At 46.3% G+C, this 18900-nt stretch overlaps 1 protein-coding gene across 6 annotated transcripts in view; it reads left to right on the top strand.

Moving 5' to 3' along the window:
* The window catches only part of VWA3A (von Willebrand factor A domain containing 3A), a 56267-nt gene that overhangs the window by 12673 nt on the left and 24694 nt on the right, over positions 1 to 18900 (top strand). For 5 of the 6 annotated variants that reach the window (XM_070362413.1, XM_070362412.1, XM_070362415.1 and 2 more), the window contains 11 exons: positions 106 to 160; positions 3089 to 3187; positions 5231 to 5337; positions 7526 to 7651; positions 7906 to 8014; positions 8227 to 8292; positions 10950 to 11075; positions 14205 to 14340; positions 14449 to 14552; positions 15932 to 16012; positions 16788 to 16882. In XM_070362413.1, coding sequence (XP_070218514.1) covers positions 106 to 160; positions 3089 to 3187; positions 5231 to 5337; positions 7526 to 7651; positions 7906 to 8014; positions 8227 to 8292; positions 10950 to 11075; positions 14205 to 14340; positions 14449 to 14552; positions 15932 to 16012; positions 16788 to 16882 — 1104 coding nt within the window. The remainder of the gene's footprint in view (positions 1 to 105; positions 161 to 3088; positions 3188 to 5230; positions 5338 to 7525; positions 7652 to 7905; positions 8015 to 8226; positions 8293 to 10949; positions 11076 to 14204; positions 14341 to 14448; positions 14553 to 15931; positions 16013 to 16787; positions 16883 to 18900) is intronic. The other variant, XM_070362416.1, reaches the window with a different exon arrangement.

The raw sequence follows: 18900 nt of genomic DNA, 5'->3' as shown, positions 1-18900 counted from the left end.
ATTAAAAGAAAAAAATTCCCACTGCATTTTCCTTCAGTATGTGAGTGGGCATTGCTCGGTGCTGGAACTGACCTTGGGTGACAAGTCTTCCTGGTGTTTTAACAGAGCTATTGAACTCTATCAACAGAGAATTCAGTGGCTCACAGAAAACAGCAAGAAGGTAATAGATTTCTTTCTTTGCCTCCTTTCCGTCATTGCATCTGTATTTGTTAGAACCCTTTCTGTTGCAAGTAACAGACCTCCAATTTACATTAACCAAAGCTAAAAAAGGACTTTCTAGACCTACAGAAATGAAAAGCCCAAACACAGCTGTATCCTAGGGTTCAAATGATGTTATTCTTTGTCTCTGAGCTCTGCTTTCCTCTGGGTTGGTTTTACCCTCCATAAGGCTCTCCCCAGTCTTGGGAAGATGGGGTCACCAGCAGCTCTCAGCTTATATGTCACTGTAGTGGTGGCCTTCTTTTCCCACTGCACCCTCCCAAGTCCTGGGACTGACTCTCTCTGGGCCAATTTAGACCAATCACTATAGCCAACGGGGTGAGATACACTACCTGCTTAGGCCTGGAACTAGTGCTCACTCCTGGGGAAAGACAGGGGTCAGGGTAGTTGGGGAGAATGGGTGGGCTCTCCCCAAACATCACAGACTGAGAAAGGGAGACAGATGGTTGCACATGGAAAGCCAGAGAGCTGTTACCAGGACAGGAAACATCCTGGGTGAGAACACCTGAAGCTCCCCTGGACCATTTAAGGTCAGGCCTTTAGTGAAATTTACAGCTAAGGCTGATCATCCAGACAGAACTTATGAAAGTTTGATTAAATGTTTTCCTCAGGCCCAAAGGGAAGAAGGGTGTTCATAAGCAAATTAACCTTCATTTTGCTTTCTTATTTGTTTTAGCCTATGTTCTTCCAATTGCTGCCTTTCTGGCCCACCGTTGCTTTCACCGTAGGCAATCCTTAGCCAACTTGTGGCTTCCTTGGTCACTCAGATGGTAAAAAATCTGCCTGCAATGTGGGAGACCGGGTTCCATCCCTAGGTCAGGAAGATCCCCTGGAGAAGGAACCTGCAACCCACTCCAGTATTCTTCCCTGGAAAATCCCATGGACAGAGGAGTCTGGCGAACAATGAGGTGGCAAAGAGTCAAACATGACTGACTAACTGCATGATGTGATGATGTGACAGGCAATCCTCAACTCTTTATTTATTTATTTACTTCTAATTTACTTTTGGTTGTGCTGGGTCTTTGTTGCTGTCCATGGGTTTTCTCTAGCTGCGGCGAATGGGGGCTATTCTTGAGTGCAGTATGTAGGCCTCTCTTATTGCAGAATTCAGTAGTTGCTCCTTCGGATTTCAGTAGTTGTGGTACACAGGCTTAATTGCCCCGTAGCATGTGAAATCTTCCCAGACCAGGGATTGAACCCATGTCCCCTGCATTGGTAGGCAGATTCCTAACCACTGGGCCACCAGGGAAGTCCAATACCAAAGTCTTGTTTTAAAGCCTGAGATAGGTGAGTGCTGAAATTCATGCTCCCCAGCCCCAAACCCCACCTGTATACAAGCCCAGTAGGTGACAATACAGGCGAGCTGCCTGAGCCGATTCCAGGGTGTAGTCTACATCTCAGATCCAGAACCCTCTTCTCTCGCTTAAGACAGGTCGACAGATGCACATCTCCAGCTGTAGCACGCCCCCTCTGGTCGGTCGCGGTAACACAGGCAGAGAGGGACAAGAGCCTCACCTTCTCCGTAAACATCAGTTCAGGGAACGCAGCTCTCTCACCCAGCTACTCCCATCACACTTGTCCTGGCACTTTCGACAGAGGGGCAGGATTGCTGGTTGGGTCCTTCTTCCCTTTATCCTTTTCCGATGGAGTTATTGAGGAGCCAGGGAATAAGCCCCAATTGGATTCCAGGGTAGCAATCACTTGTAAATCAACTCATGAATCTTCTGGATGCTTCATAAATTGACCGTAGACAACAAAATCTAGGAGGAAATGTTGGTGGCTTAGATCCAAGGGGCAGGTAGGGGGATGGGATGAGAACTGACGGATTCAGGGTATGGTTTGGAGGCAGAACCGGCAGGACTTGCTGATGGATTGGCTAAGTTTAGGGCCAGAGTGCCTGCTGCTGCTGCTACTGCTAAGTCACTTCAGTCGTGTCTGACTCTGTGCGACCCCACAGACGGCCTTCTACCAGGCTCCCCCGTCCCTGGGGTTCTCCAGGCAAGAACACTGGAGTGGGTTGCCATTTCCTTCTCCAATGCATGAAAGTGAAAAGTAAAAGTGCAGTCACTCAGTCGTGTCCGACTCTTAGCAACCCCATGGACTGCAGGCCACCAGGCTCCTCTGTCCATGGGATTTTCCAGGCAAGAGTACTGGAGTGGGGTGCCATTGCATAGGTGAATGTTAAATGCCATTTACTGAGGTGGGGAAAACTAAGTATGGAACAGGTTTAAGGAGGAGCAATAACTTAGATATCCAATAAAGCAAGATTTAAGGCAAGCATCCAGAGGAACCTACTGCTCTAGAGAACTATCAATTTCATATGAATGACAATTCCAATTTACAATGCGGCTATAACAGGAAGAACAGTTACAAGGTGAATCAAACAGCATTGACATGTAGCTAGAAATAGCTGTTAGAAACATAATTAGAAATTCACAGAAATACCGCTGCAGCTAGAGAACTTAACACATCTGCTTTTGATTGGTAGAATAGGCAGAAAATAAATAAGGATATAAGGAAATGAAATAAGATAAGCTGATGTAATTAGATGTCAAACTATCTTACAAAGGCTGCTTTTCTACAGTCTCCAAACTTTCTTTAATGAGCACAAATTACTTTATAAAAGTGGACAGTAAGTATTAAGGGGAAAAAATTTTAAATAAGTTGTCACAAATAGAAGCAGATAATGCCCACCACTAAAACCAAGACACCTAGTTTTGCACTCTGCTCTACAAAACGGGTCTTCCTTTTGTGGCCTCTTGTTGAGGCTGGGGTGTGCTTGAATTTCTGCTTCAACAAGCTGCCCAGTGAAAGGTTTGCAGAAGCACAGAGCTGTGCTGGTTGTTCTGCATGCCCTCTCTGATTTTAGGCATTTGGCCTCATCAAGGGGGCCAGAGTCGGCATTCTCATTGACGTGGCAGCTGTCAGCAATGACCCTCAGAAAGAGGAGTTCCAAAATGACCTCATGGTAAGTCTCTCTGGCACAAAGAAGTACCTGGAACCACCACCTCCTCCCCACCCTCTATCCCTACTTCCTCCCCACCCTCCCTTGGGAGCTTGCTAATGGCTTTGTTGATAGCAAGCGCAAAATGGAGTGTTTTACAAAGAACAGTTCACACTTAATTAGCACCTACAGTTAAAAAAATATGTTAAGTTCTGCGAAACCCAGCCTCAGAGTCATTCGCAGTTGCCGTGTGAGCCTCTAGTATTCACATTGTGGCAGTCCCTACCAACTCAACTGTCTCAAGAGCCTGTGCTCCCTGGAAAGAGGTGGTGGAGACGAAAATCAGTTGGACCGACTCCAGCACAGGCTTCTAGCCTTTTCCTGATGAGGAGCGATCCTGGTTGCTTTGGTCGTAACTGAGAAGCTAAGAGCTCGAGGGCTAAATCCCAGGCACCTCCACCACTTCTGGGCTGTGTGACTCTGTCATCTCATCTGTGAAATAGGAATGATGACTCTCGCCACCTCACAGGGTCGCCAGAGGACAAAAGGAGCCCAAGCAAATGAAGCGCTCAGTACAAGAGGCTGGCATTGACAAAAGCCCCTGTAGTCTCTGAGAAGTGATGTGGAGGGTCTGTTTTCTTAGAGGAACCTCTAAGCTTTGAATGAGCAGCAGTAGCTGGTCCCAGAATCCTACAGAGGGATCAGGATGGGCCAGTTTCCAGACCTGTCCCCGTTCCTGGTCTCACCAGGTGTCAGGGAACCGGTGTCAGTGCAGACTGCCCTTCACAACATCCCCAGGGCCCAGTTTCCAGAGATACCCCTGGTGGGCTGGTTCAGTATTAACCAACGCAGAGCTCATGTTCGCGGTAACAGGTAATGTTTCTAGGTGGCCGATGATAGCTTATGGTGAACGGTGTTGGATTTGTGATCTCTGAAGGAGAAAATTTCTCTTTGGGACCAAAGACTGAGCTTCAGTCACTCAGAGCTTTGTTTTATTACAGTAAAAATGGGACAGAGAAAGCTTCTGACATAGACATCAGAAGGGGACAGAGAGTGCCCCGCTGGTTTGAGTGGGGCTTTATATACTTTTTCAGTTGGTTACCAACAATAGATCAAAAGAGTATCTCAAGGTTGTAAAAGTCTTACCAGGCCCACTCCCACAACATACATCTTAAGATAGCAGGATTAGTCAGAAAGTTTTTGTTAAGAAGGAGAAACATGCCCTTGAGCAAGATACATTGTTGTTATATAATCATTAGTACAGAGCTTAAGGAAAAACGTACCCTTGAGCAAGATGGGTTGTTTTGGTGTGCAATCATTAGCTCTGGGCTTAAAGAAAGTTAGTCTTAGGCGAAATAGATTGTTGTCATAACAATGCAAAGTTTAAGGGGAGAAAAGTCTTATGTGACTAAGATGAGAGAATGTAGAAAAAAAAGTTTGTCCCTTCCTCCTCCTTGAGGACCCTGGTCTCCTTATCAATGTACCTAAGAATAAGCTCTCTCACCGGGAAGGAGAGGGAAGAGTTATCTTACTGTTGGATACTCACCAGGCTGAGCCTGAGAACACCCAATAGGCTGGCCCTGCACCCATCACTCCATCCCCAACTCACATGGCCAGGACAGCAACCACTGCCCCCCACCTCTTTGCTCCTCCCTGGGTGCCACGTGTAAATGCCACGGTCAGGGTTCAGCCATTGCACATGCTGAAGTGGGTGCTCATCCCACTCACACCCATGACCCAAGTGTGTGGCAGTTGCTCCAGAAGAGATCTTGGGTCTGCAGTCAGTGGGAGTGAAAGCCAATCTCCAGAACTGGCTGACCACCCAGGCCCCACCCCGACCACGCACAGCCAGGGACAGGCTGGGATGGGCAGCTAGGGTGCTCCACCTAGACCCCTGTGACCCCAGGGGCAGCAAGCAAATGTCGACTTGGGGCTGCTAAGCTGAGTCTTAAGCGACCCTGTTTCAGCACAGTTCACATCTCAGCCCAGAGGGCCCAACCACAGCATGAGAGGTGAAGGCAGGCTCCATATGACTCTGGGAGCCACTGATGTCCTCTTGCCTGCCAGAACCTCATTGACGAGCAGCTGAGCCACAAAGAGAAGCTGTACATCCTGTCCTTCGGTGCCACCACCAGCACCCTCTGGCCCAACCCGACAGAAGTCAGCACCTCCAGGTGAGTGAGTGCCCGGCCTTGGCCTGGGTGTTTACCTGATCATTCTCCTCCCTAAAAGTGTTAGTGTCTTTATCAGATGATTAATGCACAAAATAAATGAGACAGTTCTCAAAAACAGAAACACAGGGAGCCAATAACTTTTGGAAAAGTCATCACCCCACGAGCACCACAAAATGAAAAGACAAGATACCATTTCTACCCAGAAATCTAACAAAGATCGTTTTATTATTATGAAAATGATACATGCTGATTTTCAGAAATTACAACAGTATAAAAGGATAAAAAATAGCAGATGAGTCTCCCTCTCACCCTAGTTTCCCCTCCCTCATCTCCCAATGATAGTTTCTTCAATCTACTTCCACAGTCTTTGCACATATATACATCTGTGTGTTTATCCTCTTTTACTTAAACATAATCAAGAGAACATTGCACTTTTTTTCATCTTGGCTTTGCACCTAATTTTCTCTCAGTATGCAGAGATCAGCCTCTTTCTTGTTAATAGCTACCTACAATTCCACTGTTTAGTGCTTCCCTGGTGGCTCAGTGGCAAAGAATCCACCTGCCAATGCAGGAGACTTGGGCTCAATCCCTGGGTTGGCAAGATCCCCTGGAGAAGGAAATAGCAACCCACTCCAGCATTCTTGCCTAGGAAATCCCATGGACAGAGTGGTCTGGTGGGCTACAGTCCATGGGGTCTCAAAGAATCAGATGCAACTTAACAACTTAGATGTAACTAAACAACTAAGAATTTCTACTAAGTTATGCCTGAAAGTAGACATCTCTTTTCCAGGAAGGGAATAGCCTTGATTATCCACCATGCTTGGCACTTCACATGTACTCTCTTACTTAATATTTATAGCCAACACATGGAATAGGATTACTATCCCAATTTTGCTGACGAGGAAACTGAGACTCAAGTTAGGGAACGTTTCTGAAATGGTAGTCAGGATTGGATTCCAAAGCACAGAGCGGATCCCAGGGAAAGCCATATGCTTGGGTTTCTGGAACGGAGGTTCCCTTGTCCAGCACTGGCTGTAGAGGGGCGCCCTTCTGGGTAAAGAAGTGCCCGTTCGGGCAGCATGGGCTTTGAATCCCAGCTCTGACAGTTACTGGGGGATCCTGACTCATCCTTTAACTCTCTCATTAGCAGAATAAGGTGAGGATACCTGCTTCTCACAGAGTTGTTGGCACGGGAAGTGCTTGGCACGGGAAGGTACTCAGCAGATAAGATTGTTTGTTTGTTTTATTTTTTAACGATGATTTCAACCTCAAAGCTCCAGGATGTCAGACCTGGAAGTCACCTTGAGACCATCTAGCCAAGAGTTCCTCAACTGCAATTATTCCTGGATTTCCCTTGTGATTTTTGTCATATCCCCTGCCACTTGTACGATTATTTACTCTGTTCAACTTGTAGTACTATTGATTTTTAAAATAACCCAATATTTGTTCTGAACGAAACTATCAATGCCATAACTGAGAAGCCTGTATCACTTGCCATAATTAGCAAGTTGCTATAAAATAAATAGAATGAACGCAGACAAAACAGTAAGATTAAATTCCAGCTTGAAACCTATTGACTAGAGATGGCGCCAGGCCTGGGATTTGTTCTCTTTGTTAAAAAGGCAAATTCAACCGTTATAATAATGAAAGAGACTTACTGGCAGTGAGCTGAGGGGGTTTTTTGGGGGGTGGGTGTCAGAATGAAAGAGAAAGGGGGAGACCAGAGCTGTCTCACCAGTGCCACGTGAGACAGTGAACCAGGAGAGCTCTGAATTGAGTCCTTCCTGTATTCCCAGTAGTGTGTATTCCAACCTGTGTGGGATGTAGCCACACAGCCATAGTGTCTTCTCTTCAAGACTCTTTGGGTTGGGGATTAACCCCATGTTTCAGGCTGAGATCTGCCTCCAGAAGAGTTGGAGGGGAAAGGAGCTAGGTCCCAGCCCCCACATAACAGAGTAACTGGAAATTCAGGCCCTTGAGTCATACCTGGATTGAAGTCTCAGCGTTTCCAGTTGCTTACAGTATCCCCTTGGGCAAGTCCTATCTCTGAGTCTCAGTTTCCTCATCTATAAAATGGGAATAAGGTATCCCTATCAAAGAATTATTGTTAGGCTCACACCAGCCCGTGTTTGTCCCGGGCCTGGTCCCTAGTATGAGTACTGTTATTAGGTTTTATCATTTTGCCTAGTCTCCAGGAACTCAAGCTTTGGGTGAAAAAGCTGAAGCCAGACAGAGGCAGCAATCTGCTACAAGCCCTGAAGAAAGTTTTCGTTCTGAAGGGGCTGAATTCTCTGGTGACCATCATGGGAAGCTGGTAGGTCTCCTTTTCTAAGCTGATAACTGACCCAGGAAGGGATTAGAGAACCAAACCGAGAAAAGACCATCAAGCGTGACTCTTCCAGGCCATTAATCTACAGATTTTTATGTCAGGGGGCCTGAGGCCCACTATGCCTTACATCTTAACACAGGTGACCTGGGACACAGATGATTGGTTAGATTTGGTAGAGGTTCTTTGGGAATTACCATCTTGCTGGAGTGCCCCCTTCTCTTCTTCCTTCTTCTTCCCAGCCCAGATCAGCCTTCTGAAATCCTGTCCGATTACATCCAACAGTCTACCACGGGAAGGGACCTCATTACCCACATTATCACCTACAAATGTGATGATCAGGTGCCGCCCGTAAGTACCCAAGAATCTTCAAGGCTTCCCTTGGATTGGTGATAGTGAGCTGGGCCAGCCTTTGAGGCCCCCAAGTTATGGATTAGAATACAACTCTCCTTGTATCTAGTTCTCCCATTGGTCAGCCCAGGTGGGAGGCTCAGACAAGGAAAAAGCTTGTAAGACTAACGGCATTGCCCTAGGGAGGGCTGACTCTGTCTCCATCCCCATAGGCTGTTCTGAAGAACCTTGTAGAAGCTTTTGGGGGCTATTATCACTGCTACAGTCCAGAGACAGAGGTAAGCTCTTGGGCCAACACACTGCCCCCTCCTCCTATCCCTGCCTGCTTCCAAGGTTGTGCCTGGGGAATCTGGGCCAGAATGATTCTTTGTGTGTACTGGCTTCCCTTCTCCCCTACTCAGTGGGTTTACTCAAGTAAAATCAGATTAAAAAGAGTATGAGGGAAGAACAGAAACAACAAAAAGTCACAAGAGATTCTTTTGTCAGGGTGTATGATGAGTTGATTGGGCTACCCAGGTCACTCAGTGGTGAAGAATTTGCCTGCAAATGCAGGAGACATGGGTTCAATCCCTGGGTCAGCAAGATCCACTGGAGGAGGAAATGACAACCCACTTCAGTATTCTTGCCTGGAGAATCCCATGGACAGAGGAGCCTGGCAGGCTACAGTCCATGGGGTCGCAAAGAGTTGGACACGTCTGAGCAACTGAGCATGCACACAATGAGCTGGTTGCATGCTGACAGAATTCTGAATTCCTACCCAGTTGCCATCAACATGGGCCCCACCCCACCTCTGCTCCCACCAAAGCTCTGAGTCTGAAGCAGCTGCTTCAGTTCTCTCTCCTAGATAGATCCCATTTACTGCAAGAGACACACAGCAATCAATTCTGAATGAGCAAGTTAATTCTGTACCAATCCATCCATTAGTCCTTGTCGCAGTTAATAATAACATCACACACTCTGTGTCTGTAATGGAGATGACAGCAAATGTGTGTTGTAGATCCATATGGCAGATTGAGAATCCAGCTGTCTGTTGAGCTACAGGCTGTGCCTTGCCTGCTAACTACCAATTGCCAAGAGTAAATGAATATTTGCATCTCACAAGTATGTTCTAGTGTTACAAAGTGTAGGTCAGGCAACATTTTCCTTGGGCAAAACCCCTTGTTACCTCACTGGCCAGACTCTGTAGGAGTGACATACTCCAGGGCTAGGAAGATACTATGGGTGAGTGAATGAAACTGGCTGGTTTAAGAAATATTTTCTCTTAAAAACCTGTGAGCCTCTTGGCTTAGTTGTTGTTTTTCCACTCTTGGTGGAGGTATGGGTAAAACAAATTTCATTGTTTTCTTTATTATGAGCAAAACAACAGTGCAAAGATGACAAAAAATTACAACTGATTCTAATGAGAACAGAGAGTGGTAAGGAGTGTAAAGAACAAAACAGCACTTGCCCCAGTGAGTGAGACGCCTCTGCTCAGCCCTAGCCCGTTATTTATTTGTTCTGCAGGAGTGACCCCCAGTGTTACCAGTCTTCTGATTTTCCAACAAGAGTCAGAAATCTGGCTTTGTGTGTGTGTGTGTGTGATTTCCTTTCATTTGTAAACAATTGAGGGACTTCCCTGCTGGTCCAGTGGCTAAGACTCCATGCTCCCAATGCAGGGGGCCTGGGTTTGATCTCTGGTCAGGGAGCTAGATCTGACATACCACAACCAAGACCCAGAGCAGCCAGATAAATAAATAAATTTTTAAAAATGGAGAAAATTCTCATAAATAAAGTGAACAACAGTGGCACTTTTTATACTCACAATGTTGTGCAACCACCACCTTTATTTAGCTCCAAAACACTTCCATCTCCCCAAAAGGAAACTCTGCACCCTTAAAACAATTACTCCCCATTCCCCCTCCCCTGCAGCCCCAGCTCATTGTCAATCTGCTTTCCCTCTCTTGGGATTTACCCATTGTGGATATTTCGTGTCCATCTTTTTTCACTCAGCATCATGTTTTCAAGATGCATCTGTGTTCTGACATGTATCAGAACTTAATTCTTTTTATGGTTGAATAATATTCCATTTTCTGAATATATTACCTCTTGTTTACCCATTCATCAGTCAATGGATATTTTAGCTGCTGTGAGCTGGTATGATTAATTGGTGGATAAGTATCTGAGTCCCTGTTTTCAATTATTGTAGGTACGTAACTAGGAGTAGAAATGCTAGGTCATGTAGTAATTCTGTTTAATTTTTTGAGGAGCCACCAAACTGTTCTCCACAGCAGCTGCACCATTTTACAGTTCCACCCGCACCCCTCAAGTTCCAATTCTCCAGTGTTTGCCAACACTTGTTATAGTCCTTTAATATTATAGCTAGTTCAGTTCAGTTTAGTCACTCAGTCGTGTCCGACTCTTTGCAACCCCATGAATTGCAGCACGCCAGGCCTCCCTGTCCATCACCAACTCCCGGAGTTCACTCAAACTCCTGTCCATCGAGTCGGTGATGCCATCCCCTTCTCCTCCTGACCCCAATCCCTCCCAGCATCAGAGTCTTTCCCAATGAGTCAACTCTTCGCATGAGGTGGCCAAAGTACTGGAGTTTCAGCTTTAGCATCAGTCCTTCCAAAGAACACCCAGGGCTGATCTCCTTCAGAATGGACTGGTTGGACCTCCTTGCAGTCCAAGGGACTCTCCGAGGGTATAAAGTGTTTCTTCACATCTATAAGGTTAGACAAACTTTCAACTATTTAAAACACTGCAAGCCAATAATGTACAAATGGAACACGCATTGGCAGGCTCTGTCCTACACACGGATCCTGTTTATAACGTCCGCTTTGAAGAGCATGCCACTCCGCCCTAGGGATTCACGTGGCTGCCTGCCATTTCCCACCTCGGCCACTGCCGGTAACCAGGTGACTACTGGGTGCCTGATTGCCCCCACCACCCCCAGATCTGCAGCAGCCGGGAGGTGGATGAGCTCCTGGCAGAAATCCAAAAGGCCCAGAGCCTCCGGGACCACGTGCAAGCCCTGCACCCCAACGCCCGCTGTGAGGAGCCCACCAGTGTGATGCAGGAGGTAGGTGCTGAGAGCCGGAGCTCAGACCTTCCGGGAGGCGCGCAGCTGGCCTCGCCATGCTCTCCTGTCTCACCTGTCACTCAAGGGCGCTACTGCCAGGCCCCTAAAAGTGGAGTGAGGCGAGGCCCCGCCCCCTCGCAGCCTCCACAGCTCTGAACTGCCCCAGCCTCTGCTGGAAGGATCCTGGTGGATTTTCTAACTGAAAAAAAAAAATTATTTCAGAGAAAGGCCATCAGGCCTCTGCCACCCCTTCCACTTAAACACTGTCCCTCCCTTCCCCCCAGTTTGGAAAATGATGAAAACCTCAGCTACACAGGGTAGGCTGTCTGGAGACATCTCACCAGCATCTCATTCATTCCGGGCAAAGGCCCTGCTTGAGGGCGTTTAATTTATCAGCAGAATAACTCAGAAAGTTTATGGACACAAGTGCCATAAAAGCTGTGCTCTGTTTAGACAGCACAGACAACTTAGCTGTGGACAGAAAAGAATTGGAAACGCTTTTACAGCATCACAGAGTGAAGGTATGGACTTGGGGTACCACACGTTTTGACCTGGCTAGCTGTCGTAAAAGAAACACAGCACTTAGATTGAGGTCTTGAATTTTAGTTTCAGCTCTTCTACTGATTATCTCGGAGAAGGCAGTGGCACCCCACTCTAGTACTCTTGCCTGGAAAACCCTATGGACGGAGGAGCCTGGTAGGCTGCAGTCCCTGGGGTCACTAAGAGTCGGATACGACTGAGTGACTTCACTTTCAATTTTCACTTTTCACTTTCATGCATTGGAGAAGGAAATGGCAACCCACTTCAGTGTTCTTGCCTGGAGAATCCCAGGGATGGGGGAGCCTGGTGGGCTGCCGTCTGTGGGGTCGCACAGAGTCGGACACAACTGGAGTGACTTAGCAGCAACTGATTATCTATCAGTTCAGTTCAGTTGCTCAGTCGTGTCCGACTCTTTGTGACTCTGTGAACTGTGGCACGTCAGGCTTCCCTGTCCTTCACCAACTCCCAGACCTTGCTCAAACTCATATTCATCGAGTCGATGATCTCTCATCCTCTGTCGCCCCTTGTCCTCCTGCCTTCAATCTTTCCCAGCATCAGGGTCTTTTCCAATTAGTCAGTTCTTCGCATCAGGTAGCCAAAATATTGGAGTTTCAGCTTCAGCATCAGTCCTTCCAATGAGTATTCAGGACTGATTTCCTTTAGGATTGACTGGTTTGATCTCCTTGCTGTCCAAGAGACTCTCAAGAGTCTTCTCCAACTCCACAGCCTCCGGGACCATGTGATTGTCTATAAACAATAACAATAATTAATGGTTTTCATTTGCTGAGTGTGTAGGCACTTAAGATAGGCACAAGGCTTAATCTTTTTAAATGCCTTATTTTATCTTACAGCAATGGTCTCCAGCAGATATGTTATTTTACAGATGAGAAAACAGAAGTTGAGTTTAAATAATTTGCCTGAGATCGCAGAGATAAAAGCTGATTAGTCTCGATTGAACTTAGGTCTGCTTGATGTCAGAATCTTGCCAGGAGTTTCCCAAAATGAAATGCATATACTACTTGTAGTTTGCAAAATAATGATAAGGTGATATGCAGATTAACATTCTTTTAAATGTTATATATTTAAAACTAGCTCATTATGGTAGAAATAGAGCTTTCTGAAATTATTTAAGTACTAGGAATTCTCTGACAATTTCAATGTTTCAGACTTGGTGCGTTCATTGCCAAGAGCCCAGATTCAATCCCTGGTCAGGGAACTAAGAGCCCACATTCTGTAAGGCATGTCCAAAAACAAACAAGCAAAGTATATATGTGTATGTGTGTTTTATATATATATATATATATATATATATATATATATATAATTTAAGTACAAAAAAGGGTCCATTAAAATCAAAATTGAAATTAATATTAATTTCAATTAATGTTAATAAAACTAATAATTAAAAAGACTTAGTGTTACTTGTTTGATTTTTAAAATATTGAGTAAATAACAATATAGGGCTTCCCTGGTGGTTTAGTGGTAAAGAATCCACCTGCAAATGCAGGAGACACGAGTTTAATCCCTGGGTCAGGAAAATTCCCTAGAGTGGAAAATGGCAACCCACTCCAGTAATTTTTGCCTGGGAAATCCCATGGACAGAGGGGCCTGGTGGGCTACAGCCCATGGGGTCACAAAAGAGTCGGACACGACCTAGTGACTAAACAACAACAACAAATAACAGTACGGTGATACTCAGATATAGCAAATTTCATGAAGGTGGTTCTCGAATGTCTGAAGTTTGGAAATTGCTGTTTCGTGCTTTCCTCATACACAAGCTATGTGACTTAACCTCTCAGAACCTCAGGTTTTCAGTTGTAAATGTGGGCAAGGGAGTCTAGGCTAGATCAGGGCTCCCTAAATGATTTGGTACAGGAGTTGCTTTTTAGTTCCCTGGAGCTTGTGTTTTGTGCCCACGGCAGGGCCACTTGTCATCTTGGAGTCCTTGGTGCTGATTCAAATGGCAAGGGTGGGAAGGGGTTAGGAGGATGGACAGATGACAGAGAAAGTGAGTTGCTGGGTACAGTTCTGTCTTCTCCTAGAAATTCCACACATCTCTCTAGATGGTGATGGGACTATGGAAGGGAAAGGCAAAACTGCCTGTAATTTAACAGGAAATGTTTTAAGAGAGCTTCCCTGGTAGCTCAGCTGATAAAGAATCTGCCTGCAATGCAGGAGACCCCAGTTCAATTCCTGGGTCAGGAAGATCCCCTGGAGAAGGAAGGGATAAGCTACCCACTCCAATATTCTTGGGCTTCCCTGATAGCTCAGACAGCAAAGAATCTGCCTGCAATGTGGGAGACCTGGGTTTGATCCCTGGGTTGGGAAGATCCCCTGGAGGAGGGCATGGCAACGCATTCCAGTATTCTTGCCTGGAGAATCCCCACAGACAGAGGAACCTGGTGGGCACTGGTTCTGTCACTGGCTTGGTGCCTCCACTCTGGGGAGCCCATGGGGTCACAGAGTCAGACACAACTGAAAGACTAAGCACAATGTTTTAAGATGCTCCCTTGGGTGGGTGGGGGAAGACTGGGGACTTTCCAGGTCTATAATATGATTATGTAATGATGATTTTTCATTTCAATTTAGATTTCCACAGAGGTTGCAAAGAGTTCACTCATGAGTCTCTTGCCTAAACCCCCAAAACATGAGGATCCCCTCATGATTGAGTTCCCAAACTTGGACATGACTTCTGCAGAATGGCTAAAGACCAATAGCCTGAAAGGTAAATCCCCAGAGAGGGAAGAACCCAAGATGCAGATGACTGACCAAAGGCATGAACCCTTTGGGGCTTCATGAGCGGTGCCTCAAGCCCCACCATTTATTTTTACAGCCAAGAAGCTAAGCCTTTATCAGGTTCTGGCACCCAATGCATTCTCTCCTGTGGAGGAATATGTGCCTATTCTCCGGAAAACAGTATCATCAACTATCCATGAGGTAACTCAGATTCAGAGTTCTGTCCAGTCCTTTGCTGTGGAGCTCCTGTGTGGTATTTCCTTTCTGAAATGTTCAAGAAATAGAGGTCGTGAGACAGAGCCCAAGGAGCAGGAGCTGAGGGCTTGGAGTGGGATGCAGGCTTTCCACCCAGGACTCTAGAACTCTCATCAAATCTACTCTAGCTGCTGTTTTTCAAAGATACGAAAAATGAAACTTGGGAGATTGGGGAAAGAGGGGGTATATTGGGCACCATGATCACCTCCTTCATGAAGGTTTCCTCCTCGTCATTCAGAACACACTCTCTCTTTGGGCCCTCGCTCTACCTGATACAGACTTCTCCTATTGCTCCTATGATGCGCGTATGTGTGCATTTGTTACACGTCTAATGCCCACCGGGGTATGAGCCCTATAAAAGAAAAACCTCTTCCCCAACACTCTGTCCCTTATATGTAGTACAAGTAATCAGTCAAGGAATGTCTGCGTGCGTGGACAGAAGGATGGAAAGAGGGAGGAAAAGGCTGAGTGAGTGGATGGATGGAAATGATAAGTGAATAGGTAAAAGAATGGATGGATGGATGGAAATATTAACAGATGGAAGGATAGATAACAGGATAGAATAAACAGATGAAAGGATAAAAGTCAAGATTAAATGAAGGATAAAGGATGGAGACGTGGAAGGACAGCATAATAGGTGAACAGAAAGGTCAGTCAGTGGAGAGACTTCCCTGGTGGTGCAGTGGCTGAGACTCTGCACTCCCATTACAGGGGGCATGGGTCCAATCCCTGGTCAGGGGACTATGATCCCACAGGCAGCGAGGCAAGGCCAGAGAAGAGAAGATCAGTGGAAAGACAGAAGAGTGAGAGGAAAGAGACAGGGGATGTCTAGTTCTGGCAGCCCATAGATGAATGACTAGATGGAAGGAGTGACAGAGATAGAGATATGACAACTTGATGGAGGAATGAACAGAATGAACAAATTTGATTTTCAAAGTGTCCGTGAAGGCCCATGTGGGTTTCCAAATCTTAGAATTTATGACTATGGTATGTTTTAAATCTCCAACTCTGCTATTACCAAAACTTCTAACCATATCTTGTAATAAGGACATTGATGTTCAGAAGAGCCTCCTGAGAAGGGAGCCAGCTTGTGGTCAGACCTGGTGCATTCAGGGGACTGTGTCCTGAAGTCCCTCAGCTGCCAGCTCCAGACAAGGCAATGGCCTGGTGATGGGGAGGGGCACAATCCACCCGCAGATGTGTTAAGAGCCCATTTCCCTCTCTTGCATCTGACTTGGAGAACCCAGTGACCGATTTAAACTTAAAATCCTTCCTCACTTGTGCTTCTGTTCACCTGCTCCCCTCCTGGCCACACCTGCGTGCAGAAGGCAATGGTGCAATTTGAATGGCATGACGGGACAGTGAAGAATATTCATGTGGACTTGCCCTTCCTGTATGAGTACCAGGTCAGTGCTGGGTCCCATCAGTCAGAATGTGGGGTGTGGGGAGGGGGTGGGAGGAAGGTGTCGTGGAATGTGGAGGCACCAAGCCAGTGACAGAACCCCCTCCCGTAAACAGACTGTGCTCCACCCACAGGCCCTTCTGGAGCTTTCTCCACCTCCTCTCCAGGCAGGAACCTGGATGCCTTAAACAAAAACCTCTAATCCTTTTGGTCAAGATTTACCTCCTCCCCATTTGAGGCAATGAAATACTCTGACTCTTCCCCTCCTAGGCTTGTGACAGACAAGTACATGCTTATATATATATCTTTAAACAAATGTTTATTTATTTATCTATTTTTGGCTATGATGGGTCTTTGTTGCTGCATACGGGCTTTCTCTAGTGCAGCAAGTGGGGGCTGCTCCCTAGTTGTATTGCTGGGTCTTCTCATTGCAATGATTTCTCTTATTGCAGAGCATGGGCTCTAGGTGCACAGTCTTCAGTGGTTGTGGCTCACGGGCTCCAGAGTGGGGGCTCAGTAGTTGTAGCGCATGGGTTTAGTTGCCCTGTGGCATGTGGAATCTTTCTGCACCAGGTATCGAACTGGTGTTCCCTGCATTGGCAGGCAGATTCTTAACCTCTGGGCCACAAGGGAAGTCCTAATACATGCTTTAGAGGGATTTTTGTTCTGCCTGGATACCCATGGCCTTGACACACCATTCCCAGAAGCCACGTGGGGTACACCCTCTTCCCCCACATGCTCTGTGCAGTGCTGACTGTGTGTGACCCATGAGTTTGCAGAAACAGCTCAGCAGAGCGATGCGGATGTATGAGAGACGGATTGAGTGGCTCTCCTTGGCCAGCAGAAGAATCTGGGGCACCGTATGTGAAAAAAGGTAACTTCTCCCAGTAGTGTTCTTGTCCTTCATGTGTGACACAGCACTCATCCAACTTATGAATTTCCTGTTGGTAGCATCAGAATCCATCATTTAGATTAAGGATCAGTAATGGCTCAGCAGAACCCCTGGAGGGAAAAGTCACCACCATTAACTGCAACCTCAAGAATAGCATCACTGTGTCACTCAGGAGTCTTTGTTAAAAAGCAAAAGAAACTAAGTGCAAATTGACTGAAACAAATCAGGGAAGTCTGGTTAAGGTAAGTATATTCTAAAGTAGATTTGGTAGCTGTCTTCAGGCCTGGCTTGATCCAGAGATTCATACATGTCAGGAATTTCTTTCCAACCCTCAGTTCCATTTTCCTCTTTCTTGGCTTTGTTTTCAGGCAGGCTCCCCTCTAGGTAGCAAGATAGCCACCCAAAGTTCCCAACTTCCTTCCTTCCAGTTTAGCACTTCCAGGGTTTAGAGCATGGGCCCATCCGTGAGCCACTTGGGCCAAGAGAATTTGATGTTCTGATTGCCTGGGGTCTAATGTCCACTTTAAAGCTTGGACTGGGGTAAGCTCTACTCAACTCAAGTGGACCATTAGAGACAAACATATTCCCCCCCACACCAGAAAAAAAGACCAAGATACTGTTTTGAGCAGAGGTAATGGATGCTGAGGAGGAAGAAATTGTAGGTATCTATTATATCATTCGAAGAAGGCAATGGCACCCCACTCCAGTACTCTTGCCTGGAGAATCCCATGGACAGAGGAGCCTGGTAGGCTGCAGTCCATGGGGTCGCTAGGAGTCGGACACGACTGAGTGACTTCACTTTCACTTTTCACTTTTCACTTTTCATGCATTGGAGAAGGAAATGGCAACCCACTCCAATGTTCTTGCCTGGAGAATCCCAGGGATGGGGATGCCTGGTGGGCTGCCGTCTATGGGGTCACACAGAGTTGGACACAACTGAAGCGACTTAGCAGCAGCAGCAGCATTATATCATTACCATTCCATACCTTACTTAATGCATTACCATTTATCATGTATTAGAAGTTTGTAATATCATTCATCTGCTCTATTTTTTAACTCTCAAAGCAACCCCTTGAAGAGTCTCATTATAGTTTATATAGTTAAATATGCCAAGGAACAGGCTTCCAAGGTGGTGCAGTAGTAAAGAATCTGACTGCTAATGCAGGAGATGCAAGAGACTCAGGTTCAATCCCTGAGTCGGGAAGATCCCCTGGAGTAGGAAATGGTAGCCCATTCCAGTATTCTTGCATGGAGAATTCCGTGGACAGAGGAATCTGGCAGACTACAGTCCATGGGGTGGCAAAGAGTCAGACATGACTGAGCACACACACAAACGCATGGCAAGGATCAGAGAGGTGCTGTGACTTGTGAAGACCTTGAACTAAGGTCTTCAGATGCTATATCAGGTGAATTTTCTTTTGGTAATCCATAGCTGTCTCAAAATGAGAATGAGGGGATGAGATAGGACTATAAGATCTAAAGAGAAGGCTCAACACTGTTGCTGCTGCTGCTGCTAAGTCACTTCAGTTGTGTCCAACTCTGTGTGACCCCATAGACGGCAGCCCACCAGGCTCCCCCATCCCTGGGATTCTCCAGGCAAGAACACTGGAGTGGGTTGCCATTTCCTTCTCCAATGCATGAAAGTGAAAAGTGAAAGTGAAGTCACTCCATCGTGTCTGACTCTCAACGACCCCATGGACTGCAGCCTACCAGGCTACCTCCATCCATGGGATTTTCCAGGCAAGAGTACTGGAGAGGGGTGCCATTGCCTTTTCCACTGCAAGAGATCTTAAAACAGAGAGAGAAAACAAAAAGATACATTTCCTCAAAGGCCCCAGTTATACCTAATTCCCCATTTAACTTGCTTAGCTTGTTTGTTTTCCCTTCACAGACCCCAACCTACTGTATTATCGAATGCTAGTGATTTAAAACAAGGAAATGTATGAAATCACTATATGCAGTCCTGCCCTTAAACTGTCCACCACAAGGCTTTATTCCAT

The sequence above is a fragment of the Bos mutus genome, chromosome 25, assembly GCF_027580195.1.
Source record: "Bos mutus isolate GX-2022 chromosome 25, NWIPB_WYAK_1.1, whole genome shotgun sequence".
Classification (NCBI taxonomy): Eukaryota; Metazoa; Chordata; class Mammalia; order Artiodactyla; family Bovidae; genus Bos; species Bos mutus.
Note: the sequence above shows the minus strand (reverse complement) of the source record. Positions and strands in the feature narration are given on the sequence as shown.